The sequence below is a fragment of the Barbatula barbatula genome (genome assembly GCF_947034865.1).
Source record: "Barbatula barbatula genome assembly, chromosome: 7".
Classification (NCBI taxonomy): domain Eukaryota; kingdom Metazoa; phylum Chordata; class Actinopteri; order Cypriniformes; family Nemacheilidae; genus Barbatula; species Barbatula barbatula.
The window spans coordinates 14,103,937-14,125,886 of NC_136770.1; the positions used below are offsets into that span (position 1 = coordinate 14,103,937).

At 38.7% G+C, this 21,950-nt stretch overlaps 1 protein-coding gene across 1 annotated transcript; it reads right to left on the minus strand.

The window, feature by feature from the left end:
* Positions 1 to 17,444: 17,444 nt before the first annotated feature.
* Positions 17,445 to 20,740, minus strand: LOC306896757 (centrosomal protein of 55 kDa-like; the record flags this gene model as incomplete). The annotated part of the gene is made up of 4 exons (XM_079461025.1): positions 17,445 to 17,558; positions 17,666 to 17,729; positions 18,647 to 18,921; positions 20,663 to 20,740. The coding sequence occupies 4 exons, from the start codon at positions 20,738 to 20,740 to the stop codon at positions 17,445 to 17,447; spliced, it is 531 nt and encodes a 176-aa protein (XP_079317151.1).
* Between the last annotated feature and the right edge of the window lie 1,210 nt (positions 20,741 to 21,950).

The following is a 21,950-nucleotide window of genomic DNA, read 5'->3' on the forward strand; positions in this document are numbered from 1 at the left end:
ACAGTTAGTTCAGAACGCAGCTGCCAGAGTTCTAACCAGGTCCAGAAAATACCATCACATAACCCCAATTTTATCAACCCTTCACTGGCTACACATTAAGTATCGTATTGACTTTAAAGTTCTTTTAATCACTTATAAAGCCTTAAAGGGTTTAGCCCCTACCTACCTAACAGAGCTTCTATCACACTACAACCCATCACGCTCTCTAAGATCTCAAAACGCAGGACTTTTGATAATACCTAGAATAACTAAATCCACCAAAGGGGTCGAGCTTTCTCATACGTAGCACCTAAACTCTGGAATAGCCTTCCTGATATTATTCCAGGATCAGACACACTCGCCCAATTTAAATCTAGATTACAGACGCATCTTTTCAGCCAAGCGTTCACTTCATGCCAAATATGCTAAATAAACCACCAAGAGATGCTGACATTAGATATTATTTACTAGAATATTTGAACTTGTTATATAAACACCACGATCTGTGTTTTTCTTATTTTCCCATGTAAAGCTGCTTTGGAACAATGCACATTGTGAAAAGCTCTTTATAAATAAAATTGAATTGAATTATTTGTAGCCTGTGTGCAGACATTTTGTGTGTGGCCAGCAGAGTTTTATTGCAGTTTTATAAATTAGAATTGGCTTTATTTTTTAAATTATGTCACTTGTAACCACAAGAACCAATGAGATTCAAAAGAGGAGCTTCGGTGCTGATGTTTTGAGTGAGGACAGTGATAATCATGTTTACATCTAAACGTGACTTAATTCACTCAATATATTCATAGTTTTTGATCCCAAATGTATTGTTTTGTGTCATGACTCATGAGGCATTTATTAACCCTGGAGATGTGTGGATTACTTTTATGATGGACGATTGATCGTAGAATCCTTAATGGGTGTTTTTTTAATCTTTGAAAATGGAGCTCTATCCATCATGCTATTTAAAAGGAAGTCATACGGATTTCATGTGGGTGAGTATATTATGGCTTAAATGTCATTTTTGAGTGAACTATTCCTATAATTTAATGGTTTAATTTGTATTTCATGTTGTAATAAAAGAAAAATCCCATGTCTCTTGTCCTCATTGTGTAAGGATTATTATGATTTTTTTGTTTCATTCAACAAGTAGTTGTCACATATTGTGATTATTCAATTTCATCCTTATCACTATAATATAAATAGACTTAACACCATTACCCAATAATGTATTCATTAATGAACAAATGTCTTTTAGAACAAATGTCTTTTAGAAATGTTTAAGTTCTGTAAACAAAACAAGTACTATTAACAGAAAAAAAAGAGAATGATGACTCCTGAAAACTCAAATTAAACTATTTCAACAACCACAAATCTGAACATGTTTACAAATTGACTAAACACAATAAATTATTTTAATGTGTGAACTTTTTAATAAGGAACATTGTTATCAACACTGCATGATTTTGAATTATCAATGTATGTGATTCAGGAAGTGATATTAATAATCCCAATGATCATTTTTTATTCGTTTAAACAAAGTATTAAGTAAGTTAAAAAAGTAGCTCAAATCTGAAAACTGATGACGTCACAGTAGATTGTGTGTATGGACGTAGCGCCATCTTCTGGTGTTTTAGAGAAATGTATTGGGCTTGTTTCGTTAGATTATCTATGAAGTAGTGTGTCTGTACACATAACTTGTACACAATGAATAAAGATTTTATCATGCATTTGAACAATAGCCTTGCAGGCCAATATTAAGAAAAGTAGTACAATTATAAGTCATTGCATACTTAGATACACAACTGAGATACAAAAAATCTGGAGAATCTTAAGAAACCCAAGAAAACTAAATGTGAAAAACAGAAGATAAATACACTGTAAGGGCTTAAACAAAACCATATCTTTTAAACAATTACAATTATTTCTTTGCTTTATCACATTTCATAAATGTAAGGCCTTCATATATGGAAAGCTCTTTTTTATAAACACAAACCTGGTGTACAGTTTTTGCATCTGTGAATAAAGCATGTTAACAGGTCAAGAAACCATTTCCAAATTTAACCCACATATAGATATTTTGTTTTATCCAATTAAATGACTCATTAAAAAATAAATCCACCAAAGTACATTTAAAAAGTTAATGGTCAACCGTTTCAATATCATTGTTGCAAATGTGGAAAGTGTTTGAATCCACATTGAATCATCTTAGAAATTCGTTACATTTGATCTCTCTGTTAACCCCCAGTGGTATATCAGAATCAGAAATCTCGGTGATCTTATTTCATTCTGAAATTCAATGATGAATTGATAAACATCCATCAATGCCTCGATCTTCAGGGACATTCCTGGAAAAATAAAACATTTTTAATGAAAGAAACATCGAAATATTTTTGCGTCCACCAAAATGCATTATTTGACATTACAGTTTGATCAACCATATAAATGCATTAAAAATGATTTTGGTTATTAATGTGGCTACAGTATAGTTGTGTAAATGAGGATAACAGCTATTGTTTGTGGCCGAGTGCTGTGTGAATGAATGATTTCTGTATCACTATGTGAATGCTGCGGCCATTTCAATTCACCATCAGTAATGATACTGTTTCTGTGATTATTGCTCCTGTATGACATATCGCTTATTGCTCCCTGAACTCGCTTTGGATAAAAGCGTCTGCTAAATGACTAAATGTAAATGCAAATGTGATTTCACAAATACATTTCTATCTACTTTGAAACAAGTAGGTTTATCATTTTCAATGCTTTATAATTATACGTGCCCTGTTTTATTGCAGTAAAAAGGATTCATTTTAAAGGTGAATTTCACATTGTTCATTCGTTTTTTCACCCCAAAAATCCACATGTTTATCTCTCTTGCTGTATTGTGACAGTGTATCGTGTCAATCGACAGACAATCTGACGTTACAGATTTACTTGCATTCAATTCGAGACTTTACTAAAAGTTATGAAGTTAAAATGATGCATTGCCCTGCGATGGGGAAGCAGTGATGTAATAAAGAGAAATAAACCGAGGCAGACCATGGCCAGTGTTTAAACGGATGAGCATGTCATCAATCTGTTAATGTAAAAAGAGTGATACTAAAGACATTTACAGAAGATATTGAAAAGATATGTTTTTATTGAATGCCAGCATTAATAAATCCATTATTCATATGACAAAATATTCATATTTGAGACATTTGTGTATAAAAGAAAAATAAATAGGCATAAATAAAAATACATTAATAATCAATAATTTAAATAAATAATTTAGCAAACAGGACAATAAACACAAGTAAACAATAAATATATGTTTTTTTGATGAAATACATAAACGGAAGAGCCTGACTGACAGAAATGTTTTTTAAGGTTTTTCTTTGTAGGCTTCAGCTAAACATGAGTGTAGAAGGAGAAAAATTCCAGCTGTATCATGAGGCTTATGACTCGAGCTCTGATGATCTCCCAGCCTGCATCCTCCTGACAGAGAAAAACAACATCATTTACATGAGTTCACATGCTCACACAGTGGCGGTTCTACATTGAATTGCACCCCGGGCGAGACCACCTTTAAGCTACGAGGCACAGCCATAATCGTTTTGTATTGCTTATTTTTTAATAGCCATTTCACACAATTAAGAAAAACAAAAATGTGCAGGAACTATAGGTTTGTATTCATTACATTATGGATAAAACGTGCGTTATTTGGAAGAAAGTCGAGGTGGTGTATGACTGACTTTAGCTCACTAATTGAATTCGCGTCATGGGAGGGGCACGTACCGCTCGCTACGTCATAATAATTTCTTCCAAATAACGCACATCTTCAGCGAATACCTGACAGATAAATAAAAATTGAAACGCAGACTAACACTCTTCTCTCAACAGGTAGCAGTCTCGCTTTTGTTGAACTTATTGCTCCGTGAACTCTTTGTAAGTCGCGTCTGCTAAATGACTAAATGTAAATAATCATGGCTCAACTAGAGAAAGCTCCTGATTAGCAGCGCGAATTTTCGCCAAAGTTCAGATTTTTCAACTCGCAAGAATCACGCGAACGCTCAATCGCCTCATTCACGCGAATCGCACCGCAAGTAGGTCTATCGCGTCTTTGCATTGACTTAACGTGTAAATCACTCGCGCTTAACGCTTCATTCGTGTTCGGTGTGAACACCCAGAGGTGAAATATCCCCTGCGCGCCCCTCCCCTTTCCCCTTCACACACACGGCACCTCTCAGCATGCAGGGGCGCCAATTTGCCGATTCTCCACACAATGAATGAATGATAGATAATAGAAAACCGCTTCGCGTTCGCTGTGGCCCTGAGTTTTCTTTTACTGCTCGTGCCGCTGCCGCCCCCCATGTGCAGTGTTGCCAACTCCTCAGTAAGGAAAGTAGCTATTGGCTGTCCTAAAAGTCGCTAGAAGTTGCCAAATGATGTCATCACATACTTTGCATAATTGACCATGTGCATTGTGCATGTAATTGTGATGGACGCTGTAGGAGAGAGGATTTTTCCTACTTTATCCGGGCTTGGGACCGGCAAAAGTGACACAAAAGAGACATTTCTTTTAATTTTGGGTTGGGTTTTAACCTACAACAAGACATAGTAAAACATGAACATTTTTAACCATACATTCTTTTTTTCTTATGTTTGGTTTTTAACCTTATGGTTTACTTAGGAGCCTACAACAAGTCACAGTAAAATATGAAATTTAACCATAACATTTAAAAACTAAATGCTTACACAATCTAGATTAACAAAATTTAGACTGAGACATGATGAGCTAGCAAGCTAATTGATCTTATGTCACAGAGAGGCACACACACAGTGGACGAGAGTAAAGTGACTGAGGTTGTGAGAGGATTTATTTTTCTGCGGTGATTTAATTAGTTTAGACAAAGAACATTTTATATTTCATGCTGAATTGTAAACCCGGGCAGCATCAGCCGGCGGCGGCTTTCTGCACATGCGCGCGATCATTTGCAGTCTGGACGCGGAGGGGTTATGGAAAGCCGTTTGGGTCATATTTCGCCATCAACCAGACGCCTGGTGTTCAGATGACGCCTGCTTTTACGGCGTTTAAGACGTACAGACGCCGTAAATTACGGCGTTTAAGACGTACAGACGCCGTAAATTACGGCGTTTAAGACGTACAGACGCCGTAAATTACGGCGTTTAAGACGTACAGACGCCGTAAATTTCGGCGTTTTAAATGCAATGCGAAACGCCGTTCATTTCGCCGTTAGAACTTCCATATTATGCCGTAAATTACGGCGCTTCCGTGTAACAAAGACGCCGTAAAAAGCGGCGTTTTTTATAATATTAAAATCAGCCCCGCCTTTTCTACACAGTCCAGCCCCTCCAATGAACACAAAGACATGTGTAGTAGAATGTCGATCTGAATAAGTGTTCCTGTTTTTAACTTTATTGCGAATAATGCTTAGACTTTCATCATGTGATATTTTTCCATTGGGCGCGTTTATCCTCCTTTTCGTTTATCATATGTGTACGAGCGGCAGACTTTTGAACGAGCACGTTCGTGACACTTTGTGCGTTTATGTGACTTCGAGCTCGTCGGTCTTGTCGTCCATGGTGGCGCAGTGGACTGCGTACGCAGCAGCGGTACTTCATCACTTTTAACGATTGGAGTTCGACTCCGCGGTCCGACCATATTCTTCATTCCTTTTGAATTGTTCTATTGAGTCGTGTTTTTAAATGTTGGAACACTACCTGTTGCTGGCAACTTATTAAATGACAAGAAACGCTTATTACAAGCCAACGGTCTAAGGCCTTTACGCATGCAATAGCTGCGGGCTAAGTCTGCTACTGTGGCTGTTGTCAGTATGTTTTTATTGATTCAAATTATTCCCATCTACGAACCCGTTTGTATTTCCATTTACATATAGACTGCATATGCTGCATGCATTCAGTATAAACCTCTATAAGATTTTGACGATCAAAAATCTTAAAATGGAGGAGACTGTTCACATACAGAAACAGTAAGGGAAATGCTGACCAAAAAAATATTGTTGCGTTATTATTATATAGCAATTTTTAAAGGAAAATATAGGCCTGTTTTATAACTTACTTATTGGTAAAGACATAACAATCAGCAAAGGTGCAATAACGAAAGTTGCAGGCATCTTAAGCTAAATTTTCAAACAATAAAAGCCAATTAAATAAATAAAAAAATTAATTAATTAAATGAAAAATAATGTAGGTACACACAGTCGCCTAACTGGGCAGAACGTAAAAGGTATGCAACACAAAAGCACTGGATATTTAGGTTATTATATGGTCCATCCACATCGAGCTGAGTTTCTTTATTGAAAAAATACGTGCTTTGACGAGTAAAATAAATCATATCTAAATTCAAGTTTGTTTCTCATTCTCAGTCTGTTGATGCCGGCTGCGGAGAAACGCGCTCTTTGAGGCTCCCTACATAAATACTGCCTTTCTTTAGAAGTTGCTAAGCGATCATGTTTGTTAAATCGTTTTGTATTTTGGGATGGCTATTTTGACGAGGCCGCGTTCACTTATCTTAGTTTTAGTGTGGGACTTATGCATAACTGCATTATGTAAGTGATTTTTTATTTATTTTTACGAATAATATATAACTCCCTTAACTCTTATTTGCTTAACCAAATTATTTAGCCTTAATTATGCGTGCGTGTTGTTCTTTTATTATATTTATATAGGCTATTATATAATTTAAAGTAATGCATTAATATAATCAATTTATAAATGATTGCAAAATTAAGATGTGTTTTTCCAGAACTGTATACTGTACATTGTAAAATAACCCAACAGACTACTCAGATCATTAGAATCAAGTCAGTTAGAGATAACAAAAGTTGACTCAAAACAAGGTTCGTCAGCGATAAGAAACTATGCCACCTGAAGCCGCAGGCATCAGATGCTTTTCAATATTAGCTACTTTTACATCCAGATTAAAAACACAACTAGTCGTTCATTTGTCGTCCTTTTCCTTCCGTTGCACATTTGATTTCCTATTTATTGTTATTTTCTATTCTTAAGTATGTGTGATTTAAAAGAATTAACGCTTTTTGAAGATCTCTTTTGCATTATGTATCATTCTTTTTTTGTAATTTCTATATAAATCACCATTAACTGTTTGAAATGTGCTATATAAATAAATTGCATTTTGTGTATGTATGTAAATCATTAAATGGACGCCAATTGACAACTAGCCTACCCCAATTCTAAATGTACTGCAAACTCTTAATTTGATTGAAAATAGATGCCCTTACGATCTGATGTGAGATGTGCAAAAAGAGGCAAAGTATTCGATGAGCGCTCTTACGCGCCACCCCACCAGAATGAATGCGCAAACAAAGTCGTTTTTCATCGTGACTTTAGTCAACATGGCGGTATCGATACCTATAACATTACCAGTTACGCAGCATTTGTTAAAGCGTATTACTCAGCGGCGCCGCTCCCACCAGGCGCATCTGTGCGTAGGGGCACCAAAAATTGCCTAATAATTTTTTTTATCTAATGTTATTTCATTGGGATATAGAAAAATCATAATGGAATTATGCTTAGGGCACCAAAATGGCTAGCAGCGGCACCGGTATTTCTTGTACAAAGGAATTGTTAAGCAAATTAAAGTATTTAGCATTACAATGACTGATGAAACGGCGCTTCAGAGCCGCAAATACCAGGACAGTCAGGCACAAGAACAGTTTCTTCCCCCAGGCAATCTACCTCATGAACAGTTAAATGTTCCCCACTTATGCAATAAAAATGTGCAATATCCTTATATTTATTGTTACCCCTCCATCCTAGTACATCCCTGCATCTACTTAATCCTAACCCATTATAATTTCTAGCACAATTGTTTATACACTTATTTATTTGCCTATTTCTTGTCTGTGTGTTGTTGTCTCTGTTTACTGGAAGGTTATGTCACAAAAACAAATTCCTTGTATGTGCAAGCATACTTGGCAATAAAGCTCTTTCTGATTCTGATTCTGATATTTATATCATTGTTGTTGTTATAAGTGCCCTTAACAGACAATTACAAGACAAGGAAGTTTTGCTTTTTATACTTCGTTGTCGCAGCACCACACCATCATACACGAGCTTGAGGTTTAGAAGTTAACTTCGTTTTTTACCTTTCACGCCAAGAACAATCAAAATGTGAATTTGTCAGCATCATTACTCCAGTCTTCAGTTTCACATGATCCTTCAGAAATTATTTTAATATAGCAGTTATTAATAATGGCTCATATTATCAATTTTGAACATCTATTTTTATATTCCTGTGCAAATCAGCATACTAGAATGGTTTATGGAGAATCACGTGACACTGAACATAACGATGCTGAACATTTTTGATAACGTATCACATATTAATATAAACAACTGTTATAACAATGAACTTTTTATTACAGCCTCAACTAGCAGAATAAAATGTACTACATAGGCTAAACTCAAACCTCAATTAGCACCATGTAAAATAAACAATATTACGCCTTTCCAAAGCCTATGGAGCCTTTTGTGGCAAGCTACAACAGCCACAGTAGCAGACTTAGCCCGCAGCTATTGCATGCATAAAGGCCTTAGACCGTTGGCTTGTAATAAGCGTTTCTTGTCATTTAATAAGTGTTCCAACATTTAAAAACACGACTCAATAGAACAATTCAAAAGGAATGAAGAATATGGTCGGACCGCGGAGTCGAACTCCAATCGTTAAAAGTGATAAGGTTCCGCTGCTGCGCACGCAGTCCACTGCGCCACCGTGGACGACAAGAATGACGAGCTCGAGTCAGATAAAGGCACAAAGCGTCACGAACGTGCTCGTTCAAAAGTCTGCCGCTCGTACACATATGATAAACGAAAAGGAGGATAAACGCGACCAATGGAAAAATATCACATGATGAAAGTCTAAGCATTATTCGCAATAAAGTTAAAAACAGGAACACTTATTCAGATCGACATTCTACTACACATGTCTTTGTGTTCATTGGAGGGGCTGGACTGTGTAGAAAAGGCGGGGCTGATTTTAATATTATAAAAAACGCCGCTTTTTACGGCGTCTTTGTTACACGGAAGCGCCGTAATTTACGGCGTAATATGGAAGTTCTAACGGCGAAATGAACGGCGTTTCGCATTGCATTTAAAACGCCGTTATTAACGACGTTTCTAAGGCGCAAACGCCGTAATTTACGGCGTCTGTACGTCTTAAACGCCGTAAAAGCAGGCGTCATCTGAACACCAGGCGTCTGGTTGATGGCGAAATATGACCCAAACGGCTTTCCATAAGGGGTGAACATCTCCTGCTCTGACTGCAGCCGGGGGAGGGGCTGCTTCGCGAGGACTGAGCCGCCTGTGAGTGCTTTGGTGCGGGCGTGCGGCTCAGGGCAGCACCCGCTGCTCGTTGTGAAGAGTAAGAACGATATGTGCTTTCACTTCAGAGTCTCCAAAAGTCTCCAATAACATCAGAAAAAGTCGTTAGATTTGTCGCTAGTTGCTTTTTTGAAAATGTGTCGCTAGAGGGGTCTGAATACTCGCTAAATATAGCGACAAAGGCGCTAAGTTGGCAACACTGCCCATGTGACATGAAAAAATGCCGCCCCGGGCGACTGCCCGGTTCGCCCGTGCCTAAAACCGCGGGATAACATTCGTCATTTATTACTGACATTCATGATTCTTACCGTCTTCAACTCTGTCATTTGCCTCAGTCTTCTAAAATATAGATGTAGCTTTTTATTCCTCTTCGTTTTGAAAGCGCCCTGCAGTAAGAAAGAGAAACCAACGAGTTCTTAATGTTATTATTGCTCATGTACATACATATGCAAATGTATGGACTATTCACTGCTGTACTGCTTTCTAGATTTTCTGTTACGGACTGCTACGGTTCAAATAAAATGAACACACTTTGACTGTGAAAAATGTGTGCTTCTGAGTCTCATGACTCACACATAATTGGAGGCCGTTAATCTCATCTCATGGATGATGTTCGAGAAATTCTCCATTGTGTTTTTATCCCACGGTGCAGAGTCAGCGTCCTCAAAGAGGGCCGTGATCTCCATCAAACTCTGAATAACAAACAGAATCTGTTTATCACCCTGAGGAGACAAAAAATGATCAATATGGATACACAATCCAAGGAATTTATCAGGATTCACTCATTCATCTTGTACTGACCTCTACTGCCCTGTAGCTGTTGATCAGTTCATATGGAATGGGGTTGAAGGATTTGTTTTTATGGCCCTCTGGGATTTTCTCTCCCTAGAGAGTAACGAGAAAACAATTTAATTCACCAATAGAATTAACAAAAAATTTCAGACCTAAACGCTCCCGAACAGGGATGAACCAACATTTAGTTAGTCCAATATATACAGTTAAATGAGTCTGGGACTGGGTCTCGACATGAATTTAAACATTTCTTATCGAAATCAGCACAATCGTCTCATGTGGTTTTATTGTATTTCCCCTGAGAAATTGTTGGAGAAACATCTGAGACTAAATTAAGACCAGATCTCCTGAGAAACAGTTTCTGAGCAGTCACATTTTCATCTGGGAACTTCCAAACATTAACATAAATAATTGAGGTTTTCTTTATTGTAAACAAATGGAAGGCTTACCATCTTTTCAATCAGATCCAAAGATACTCTGTGGTGATGTTGGAATTTGTGTTTAATCCACCTGCAACCCGGCACAGGTCGGATGGTGCAGACTGACAGCACCAGGCACAGCAGTGATGGACGAACAAACATCCTCATGATGAATTATTATCCACAGACAGAACGATCCACGACTTATTCCACTCAGTCTACAGATTCCGATATTCTCTTGAGATGTGTGATGCTGAATGAGCTTCTCCATGATGTCCGTTGTTTTTAAGAGAGCATATGGGAATTACACCTGGATTTTCACTTTCTAGTCAGTGACCTGAAAGCACGCGTTACACCTGAGTGAGGTGTGGCGCGATTACGCAATACACTTAAAGTGCTGGAATTTACGTGAACATTGATCTTACTATTTTTACAAATATACTACTGTAGCTGTAGTGATAAATGTAGTGTATACTTCGTTTTTAAACCCTATATGCCATAATAGGCTATTCCATTATTGATGCGATGCACTAAAAACACATTCTAATGGATGCAATGCTTGGTAATATGGAAATAGCTACAGTTTTAATCTGAACTATAATGGTCTGTGTGGGTCTATACCGACTGTGTTGGGTTCAATGGTGAGATGTTGTCTGGTCGATGAGGACCACCATTCAATTATACCAGAAAAGACCCGATTTTGTAATGGCTTTAATGGTCTAAACAGCTGACGGTTTTATAATGGAAACTATTTGCATTTTATTTGTATTGTTTTTGTTTCAGCTGGGCTACAATATAATGTTATTTATATTGTTAGAAAATGTCGATTATGCCGCTTTCTACAGTGAGTGTAACAGTCCAGATATAACGTGTATAATACTAATACTAATACATCATAAATAATGTCATATTCAATAACAGTGGGTACGAGTTTAATTTGGCTTATAATGCTTTTAATAGTAATAATACGTGTGAGCGGAAACTCCAAACCTGGAACTTTGAGAAAGTGAAATCGAAAGCGCGCGCCATCGTAATGCAGTGACCTCAGATTTGTTTCATTAATGTTTCATCATCGGAGACGCTTTCATATGTAAATGAGAAACATTTGATTTGATTCATTCATTTTGTGTTTGTTTTATTTATGCATTCAAGAAACATTTATTATTTGGGGAAATTATTTTCAGGAATGTTGCTATTGTTGGAAACGGATGAGAAATAAATAAAAACATTTCGGTAACGTTTTAGATTACGGCGCCCAATGTACCGCAATTACTTTACAAGTTGTACCTCTTCAGTATATATATATATATATATATATGTAGGTAAAGGGGAACAATGTGTAGTTTGGGGAATAAAGGGGTAAGAGTAAGGAAAATTTAAATATAAATGATGAGTGAGCTGCATATGCTATTATCAAAATAGCAACATTGATTTTGCGCTTTTTAAAAATTACAACTCATGAAACGAACTCATAACTCATAATACAAAACTATGATTTGTGACTATTAATCCTACAATCAATCAACTAAGATGAAAGCCATGAGCATAATTTCCCCTTGTTTGCTATAATAAATAAATAAGAACTCCTAACTTAAATAATGAGCAAGGAGGGGTATTTATGGGTACATTAATTGTGATAACAATGTTCAGGCTAAGATTCATTGTTGTGGGTCATGCACACCAATTAAAATAGTTACCCCTTAAAATACACCTACTGTATGTTTGAATTTCTTCTTTATTCCCCAAACTTTGCCTATTATTTCCTATAGATGTGTACTTAAGAGGTACATTATCGTTACAATTAGTTACACTGTATATCCTTGTTTAGTTAAATGCGCTTCTAAAGCGGATATACCAACATTTCAAACTAAGCAAAATAAAAACTAAGTCTGGTTAAATCATAAACTGAACAAATATATATATATATAGTTAAGCACCGACACACACACACTTTTTTATCCCAGACTCGCTTTCAACATTAAAAGAAGATAAAACAACACGCTTTTTTCTCTGTAACAGCCTGTCAACGCTGCGCTAGAGTTGCGCATAAAATGTTGGTCAAAGTGGCCACCGATCTTCGATTTCAGTTTACAGTATCAACTGTTCTGTGTCTTTCTCTTAAACAATTTACACGTTATAAACCTACACACAAACAAGAATTTTTAACATAAATAATAATACAAAATAATTTAAGATGACTAGAAAAAACAGGTCCCTTTTAAACAATCCAAACTTGTGTCATATCATATTTATGATAAGGTGTGTATAATAATAATAATAATGCATTTTATTTCATGGCGCCTTTCAAAACACCCAAGGTCGCCTCACAAGCAATATACAGATCACATAAAACAAAACAAACAACAAACCTACAGCATATACATGTACAGTGCAGATAAGTCTCAGTAAAACATGTTATACAAAAGCCTGTTTAAAAAGATATGTCTTTAGACGCGTTTTAAAAGTAAGCAAGCACTCACTATTGCGAACATCAAGAGGAAGAAAGTTCCATAGGCAGGGGGCAGCGTAACTAAAGGACCTAGCACCCATGGTGGTAAGTCGGATCCGAGGTACAACAAGAGAAATTGAAGAAGAAGATCTGAGTGCACGGGAAGGAGTGTAAACATGGAGAAGGTGAGTAAGGTATTTTGGTGCAAGATTATGAAGTGCCTTATAGGTGAGTAGCAAGATTTTAAATTCAACTCTATACTTTACTGGAAGCCAGTGCAACTGCTGGAGAATTGGAGAAATGTGGTCAGTATAGGGTGTTCTAGAGAGAACACGAGCTGCAGAGTTCTGAACCAACTGGAGCTTATACAGCAATTTAGAGGAAATTCCTGTGAGAAAAGCATTCTCACCTATATAAAAAGCATGTATGTACCTATATATTTATGCAGGTATTGTTTATGCTTAACTTTGATGGGTAGATGTTGTTTTGTAAACAGGGAAGGCTCAATAAGCCACGGCTTCAGCCTACACCTGTTCGGTTACCGTCTTTGTTTGTATTTGTAATGAATTTTCTGTACATTTATTTCAGTAACCGAATAAACCTTCATTAATTCACTATGCAGGGTCACGATCTTAAAATCCAACTTTTGTAAACAGGAACATTAGTCAAGTGAAGTCAAGTCAGCTTTATCTATAGCGCTTTTTACAATTTTCATTGTTACAAAGCAGCTGTACAAGAAAACATTGACTATAAGCAAAACATAAAAGGTTATGGAAGTCAAAACAGGATGCCGTCTCCTTTGCGCAGGAGCTTTCGTCACCATCATTTGCGGTATACACAAGCCTCAGGTTCACGCGAAGTCTAGGGATAACGGAAGCTAGACATTAACGTTAATTATTAACTCAATATGGATATTTCTCTTAAACAAACGCATCGATTCGCTTCAGAAGACCTTTAAGACCACGGAGCCGTGTTGATGGATGCACTTTTTGGACGCCCATTCTACCGTTTGGAAGTAAAATAAGTTGTATTATATCTCCGACTGCATTATTCTTCAAGAAGATTCAGTCAGGATGCCTTTAGAGTGAGTGAAACATGAGGACATTTGACTCTAAATATCCCTTTACCTCTCTCTTTCCTCCTCAGTGGATCAAGGAAAACATCGCACAAACGTTGAAGGTCCTGCAGAAGCGGTATGTTACTACAGACCAGTGAGGATCAGGAGACAAACCTCCTGTGTTGTGCTTTGGAAGCCGTCTTCATCCACGGTATCAAGAGCAAGTTCATCTGCTCGGATGGAGGAGGTCTTGGGCGCAAGGGAGGGTCACGAGGGGCCGTTCCTCAGCCTGTTTTCTGGAGCCTGCTTAAAACTGTGACCCACAGGTGGGTCGTCCAAGCCTTTATACATTGAGCTAGAGCTACAAATAGAGCTGAGAAGATTGTGAAAGGTGGTGTTTTTAAGGGTTTTAAACTGAGAACAGTGTATCTGTGGCTCATACTGAGAGGCTGAGGATGTAAATCGGGTCATTTCTTCACGTCTGCTTCACATCTGTCTTTGAAATTTGAATGAGTAGTTCAAGGTTTCTGGTGTTAACTGTGTGTATTTAACTTCTGCAAAAAATGAATTCACCCCTAAAACAAGTAAGTCCAAAGATCTTTCCGGATGAGCAATTTGACAGCGGTTGGGAGTCATGGAGCGGAAACTGTGTGAGGATTGTGGCAGGATTAGTTGAATCATGTGGCTCTGTGGTCATTGGTAAAGTGACACTTAGTCGGGTCCATAAAGGCCCTTTAGTGAGAGATTGAGGGTTTCCGGAACCTCAAAGAAACAGGTGTCAACCTTAGACCAGGTTTAACTCCGCGTTCAGAGGGTCGCAAGTCTCTTGCAACGAGGTCGTCAGAAGGCGTTCCTAGCTTTGGTTGCTCTAGTAACATTTTCAATTTAATTTGATTTATATTGCGCTTTCCACAATGTGCATACAAATAAGAAAAATAATAAGGGGTTATTTTGGGGTAATACAACACATTAAAGGACCCACTCATCGATTTAATCATACACTAGACCTGATTATATCTCACGGAGCCGATCTAATATAGATATTATGCCTCAAAGCGCCGATGTCACCGATCACTATCTTATACCAGGTACACTGAGCACTGCAGGAATCAGCCCTTTAACTCGTTATCGACAGGGTAGAACAATCACCTCCGCTACTAAAGATAGCTTCGCAAAGAGCTTGCCAGATCTGACTCCTTTAATAACCATACCAATAAATAAAGAATCGCTCGATGTCATGACCAGGAAATTGGGCACCATTTTCTCTAATACATTAGAAGCTGTTGCACCTACGAAGTCAAAAAAGATTAATGAGAAAAATATTGCACCATGGTACAATAGCACCACTCGCGCCCTTAAAAGAGAAACTCGCAAACTAGAGCGCAAATGGATAAAATCGCAATTAGAAGTCTTTAAAATGGCGTGGAAAGAGAGTGCAAATTGTTATAAAAAGGCACTAAAAGCAGCAAAGGCTGAGCACCTTCGTAACCTCATGGAAACCAACAAAAACAATCCAAGGTTTCTATTTAGCACAGTCGCTAAATTAACAAATAAACAGACACCACCTGACCTGGCTATTCCGCCGCACCTTGGTAGCAATGAATTCATGAAATTTTTTACAGAGAAAATCGAAAACAGTGACAAAATTGTGAAAACTCAACCTCGAAATCTGTCCTATGAATTAGCACCAACCATCGCTCCAAAACAAAGGCTCCAGCGTTTTTCACCTATAGAAAAGAGGGAGATTTAATTCAACTTATCGCAACTTCTAAACCTACAACTTGCTTACTAGACCCCATACCAACTAAATTATTAAGAGTTACTACCGGTTGCAATTGAGCCCATTTATAACATTATCAACTCGTCAATTAATCTAGGCCATGTCCCAGGACCCTTTAAGATGGCCGTCATTAAGCCTCTAATCAAGAAACCAAACTTAGATCCAAATGAACTTGGAAACTATAGACCGATTTCAAATCTCCCATACCTGTCTAAAATACTAGAAAAAGTAGTGTGCACTCAGTTGTGCTCTTTCTTACAAAATAACGACATGCACGAAAAATTTCAGTCAGGCTTTAGATCGCATCATAGCACTGAAACTGCGCTCGTTAAAATTACAAACGACCTGCTTATAGCATCAGATAAAGGTCACATCTCACTCCTGGTCCTGCTTGACCTTAGTGCTGCGTTCGATACCGTAGACCAAACATACTTCTAGATCGCTTACACAATTATACCGGTATTGAGGGACAGGCACTACAGTGGTTTAGATCATACTTGTCAGACAGACATCAATTTGTCCATTTAAATGGGGAATCATCCAATCTAACGCAAGTAAATTATGGATTACCTCAGGGATCGGTTCTGGGACCCGTGCTGTTCTGCATATACATGCTGCCCCTCGGAAACATTATTAAAAAACATGGAATCAGCTTCCATTGCTATGCAGATGATACCCAGCTATATATCTCATCAAGACCAGATGATTCCTCCGAGCTATCCAAATTGGCAGAGTGCATTGACGAAATAAAATATTGGATGACCTGTAATTTCCTTCTTTTAAATTCTAATAAAACAGAAATATTACTTATCGGACCAATGACACGCAAACCGAATATTTCTGATTATAAACTGCAAGTTGAAGGATGTACTGTTACTCCAACAAATACAGTAAGAGATCTAGGCGTCATATTAGACAGCAACCTGTCATTTCGAAAATACATCTCAAATGTCACAAAAACATTCTTTTTCCACCTAAGAAATGTTGCCAAGTTACGAAATATTCTGTGTGTTGCTGACGCGGAGAAGCTTATTCATGCATTTATGACCTCAAGACTTGACTACTGTAATGCGCTACTTAGTGTTTGTCCTGCATCATCAATAAACAAACTACAGTTAGTTCAGAACGCAGCTGCCAGAGTTCTAACCAGGTCCAGAAAATACCATCACATAACCCCAATGTTATCAACCCTTCACTGGCTACACATTAAGTATCGTATTGACTTTAAAGTTCTTTTCATCACTTATAAATCCTTAAAGGGTTTAGCACCTACCTACCTAACAGAGCTTCTATCACACTACAACCCATCACACTCTCTAAGATCTCAAAACGCAGTACTTTTGATAATACCTAGAATTACTAAATCCACCAAAGGGGGTCGAGCTTTCTCATACGTAGCACCTCACCTCCAACTCCGAGCTCCTCCCGGGTGACCGAGCTTCTCACCCTATCTCTAAAGGATCGCCCAGCCACCTTGTGGAGGAAGCTCATTTTTGGTTAAAGGCATTCTTCCTAATATCTTTCTCTGTGTCCATCAGAACAAAGAAATAGAGAGTGTGTAATTCATGACAGAGTTTTCATTTTTGTGTGAACTGTCCCTTTAATCTATAGCGCTTCATTCAGCTGAGTCTCCAGCTGCTGGGTCCTGGCCAGAATCCCCTGAACGTAGGCCTCCCGCTGCTGGTCATAAATTAGCCAGCTCTGGTTCTTCTCCAGGGCCTGAACTCAACAACAGAGAGTGAGAAAGAGAGGAACATCAGTCAGCAGGTCGCAAGAAGAACGTCGAACTGAAATCCTGATGACTCGCATCCTTCTAGTGAACTTACATCCCTCAACTGCTCCTGAACCGCTGCCTGCTCACCAGAGGGAACCTGAACAACGGTGGAGAAACTTCATGAACCACACATAGAAAAACACACACACCGATCAGACTTCCCGCACACAGACAAAGCAAGCAAAACAGATTTTAAACACATCAAATATCTGTAACAATAAGCTGTAATACGAGAATACTCTTTTGTGTTTTTCCGATATATAAAATGAAATGTATTAACAATGTGTCATTAACAAAGGAACAAAGACTTACAGAAATAATGCACTTGACTCCATACTGCATATTGCAAATATAGCAACGGTGTGACATTACATTTTGTTGCACTGTACTTGTATGTGTGTAATGACAATAAATTTAATCAAATCAAATCAATTACGTCTCTCCTGAGCCGAACATAAATAAATCAGCTCAAAAATAATCCCTTGCGGAGTTTGTTGCGGTTACATCCTAACCAGAAGACTTCTCAAAGTAAATATATGTGTTTGATCAAACATTGCCACCTAGTGTGTGAACCTAACACTGCACGCATTTGCCCGAAGACCATAAACGCATCCGAATTGTGTAATATTTGGCATATAGAATTCAGGTATAATGCACACGATTCGTTTTACGTCATTTTGAGCTTGAAAGCTACAATTGTACTCCAGTTTTAATATAAGGGATAAAAGCACTAGGCATGTCACAATATCAGATGTTCACAATATGAGAATTGTTGTCCAAATTCACTGAAAATAGTGTTTCGTGTGTGAGAAATGTTTTATTTGATAAATGCTTTCAAAATATTTTGTAACTATTGTGGATCTCAAGGGAAAAATAGGGTGCATTGCGTATTACTATAGCATGATGTGTGTCATATTGAAACGGTGTCAGTAATCACGGTTATTAATACAATAGTCATTGTCAAGACATCCCTCAAAAAGTGTGCCATGAAAGAAACATCATAAAGGTTTAAAGTGACATGAGTTCTTCACACCTCTGAGATACGACACAGTACTTGTTTTTCAGGTCTTCTGTCTCTTTTAACAGGGTCTGAAACTGTCTCTCTCTCTGCTGAGCCTCCTGGTGTTTCTGCAGGAGTTTGTCATGCAGTGAGGCGCCACGTCCCCGTGTGCGGCCCGCAGCTGTTCTCTCAGACTGGACATCTCCAGATCTTGCCCCAGAAGCTGCTGCGATATTTTCTCTCTCATCGTCTCCAGGACTAAAATCCTCTGTGACAACACCACAGAATATCACTATAAAGTCATCAATCTGTTCGCATTAGAAATAACATTAGGGACTGTCTGTTTCTGCACATTCAATGTTATAATGCATCATTTTTTTATTCTTTGTTTTTCTAAAGCAGGCGGATGGTACTGAACAATACACATCCTTCTACATTATTATCATTAATATTCTGATGACGTAGTAGTGCAGACAGACAGATCTTGTTTTGAATGTGAATATCACCTCCAGCAGTTTGGTTCTCTCTTCAGCTGCTCATTCTCTCTCTTCAGCTGCTCATTCTCTCTCTTCGGCTGACTAATTCTCTCTCTTCAGCTGCTCTCTCTTCAGCTGCTCATTCTCTCTCTTCAGCTGCTCATTCTCTCTCTTCAGCTGCTCATTCTCTCTCTTCGGCTGCTCATTCTCTCTCTTCGGCTGCTCATTCTCTCTCTTCGGCTGCTCATTCTCTCTCTTCGGCTGCTCATTCTCTCTCTTCAGCGGTTCATTCTCTCTCTTCAGCTGACTCATTCTCTCTCTTCGGCTGCTCATTCTCTCTCTTCAGCTGCTCATTCTCTCTCTTCGGCTGCTCATTCTCTCTCTTCAGCTGCTCTCTCTTCAGCTGCTCATTCTCTCTTTTCAGCTGCTCATTCTCTCTTTTCGGCTGCTCATTCTCTCTCTTCGGCTGCTCATTCTCTCTCTTCGGCTGCTCATTCTCTCTCTTCGGCTGCTCATTCTCTCTCTTCGGCTGCTCATTCTCTCTCTTCAGCGGTTCATTCTCTCTCTTCAGCTGACTCATTCTCTCTCTTCGGCTGCTCATTCTCTCTCTTCGGCTGCTCATTCTCTCTCTTCGGCTGCTCATTCTCTCTCTTCAGCTGCTCTCTCTTCAGCTGCTCATTCTCTCTTTTCAGCTGCTCATTCTCTCTTTTCGGCTGCTCATTCTCTCTCTTCGGCTGCTCATTCTCTCTCTTCGGCTGCTCATTCTCTCTCTTCGGCTGCTCATTCTCTCTCTTCGGCTGCTCATTCTCTCTCTTCGGCTGCTCATTCTCTCTCTTCGGCTGCTCATTCTCTCTCTTCGGCTGCTCATTCTCTCTCTTCGGCTGCTCATTCTCTCTCTTCGGCTGCTCTCTCTTCAGCTGCTCATTCTCTCTTTTCGGCTGCTCATTCTCTCTCTTCGGCTGCTCATTCTCTCTCTTCGGCTGCTCATTCTCTCTCTTCGGCTGCTCATTATATCTCTTCGGCTGCTGATTCTCTCTCTTCGGCTGCTCATTCTCTCTCTTCGGCTGCTCATTCTCTCTCTTCGGCTGACTAATTCTCTCTCTTCAGCTGCTCTCTCTTCAGCTGCTTATTCTCTCTCTTCAGCTGCTCATTCTCTCTCTTCAGCTGCTCATTCTCTCTCTTCGGCTGCTCATTCTCTCTCTTCGGCTGCTCATTCTCTCTCTTCGGCTGACTCATTCTCTCTCTTCGGCTGCTCATTCTCTCTCTTCGGCTGCTCATTCTCTCTCTTTGGCTGCTCATTCTCTCTCTTCGGCTGCTCATTCTCTCTCTTCAGCTGCTCATTCTCTCTCTTCGGCTGACTCATTCTCTCTCTTCGGCTGCTCATTCTCTCTCTTCAGCTGCTCATTCTCTCTCTTCGGCTGCTCATTCTCTCTCTTCAGCTGACTCATTCTCTCTCTTTGGCTGCTCATTCTCTCTCTTCGGCTGCTCATTCTCTCTCTTCGGCTGCTCATTCTCTCTCTTCGGCTGACTCATTCTCTCTCTTCGGCTGCTCATTCTCTCTCTTCAGCTCCACCTCTGCTGCCTTCGAGCTGCTGCTGCTTTTAAAGCCCAGTTTATTCACAAGAGCCTCTTTGACTCCCTTCGCTGCCATATCTGAAGTCTGAGGAGAAATCACACACAACAATAACCACACTGAACACTGAACATTTACACCAAAACTACACAGCAGCGCACGCGGTGAGGAATCGTTTGAGATTGTTAATAAATGCAAAGAAAACCAATTAAACAAAATACCGACTTGCGTTGAGAAAAGTGTCAATAAGTGAAGAAGAAACGGTCACGTCAAGTTTAAATGCGGCGCGTCCTGCGTCACATCCGGGTCAGTTTTCAAATCATGACATTCTTCGACATCAAAATAAAAGTTTTTATAAACGTTTAAATAATAAAAATAAGATAATACATCGTCATAACATAAGAGCATAATAATCATTAAAATACACCATATTTAAAATAATTAAATAGAATGAACCAGTCACACGTTCATTTAAATAACGTCACTAACATCTCAAAAAGAAAACGTTTGTTATAAAGTGAGAAAAAAGATCTCACTCTCAAATGATTAAAATTAGAACAAATAAATAAAAAACATCCATTAAAAAATGCGTCTGCACTCAACTGCACTAATAAAACTGCAGAATGAAGCAGATGTTTATATTACACTCACTGAGGCACAAACACAATGCTTGAGTGGAAACGCTTGAGTTTGGCTGTTGAAAGATTGCTTGGGTATCATTATCAGAGAGAGAGAGAGAGAGAGAGAGAGAGAGAGAGAGAGAGAGAGAGAGAGAGAGACAGAGAGAGAGACAGAGAGGGAGAGAGTGAGTGAGAGAGAGAGAGAGAGAGTGAGAACAATTCACAAGGTATAAGTCATCACAAAAAAAATCTACAGAAAAAGTGAGAAAAATAATTCATCCTCAAACATAGAACACAATGCTCCTTTAAAAAGATTTTGATAAAAAATTGGCAAAATGGAGGCATCTAGCTTTAGGGGGTCTAACAAAAAGAGAGATTGTCCATCTGTAGGCCTCCCAGACTGCGTAAAATAGCACACGCAGCCCCTCTCCAACCAACGTCACTTGACCCCGAAAGGAGCCTTTGTATAAACTGTAGATGGAAAGCTGCTGTTCTGCTTTGCAAGTTTATCAGTCCTTGTCCACCTTCTTCTTTAGGCAGAAATAAAAAGCTCTTAGCAATCCAGTGTAGTTTATCCCAGAAGAAATCCACCAGTAGGGCTTGAATCTCAGTCATCATTTTCACAGGTGGATCTATACATGCCAGTTTATGCCAGAGAGAGGATGCAA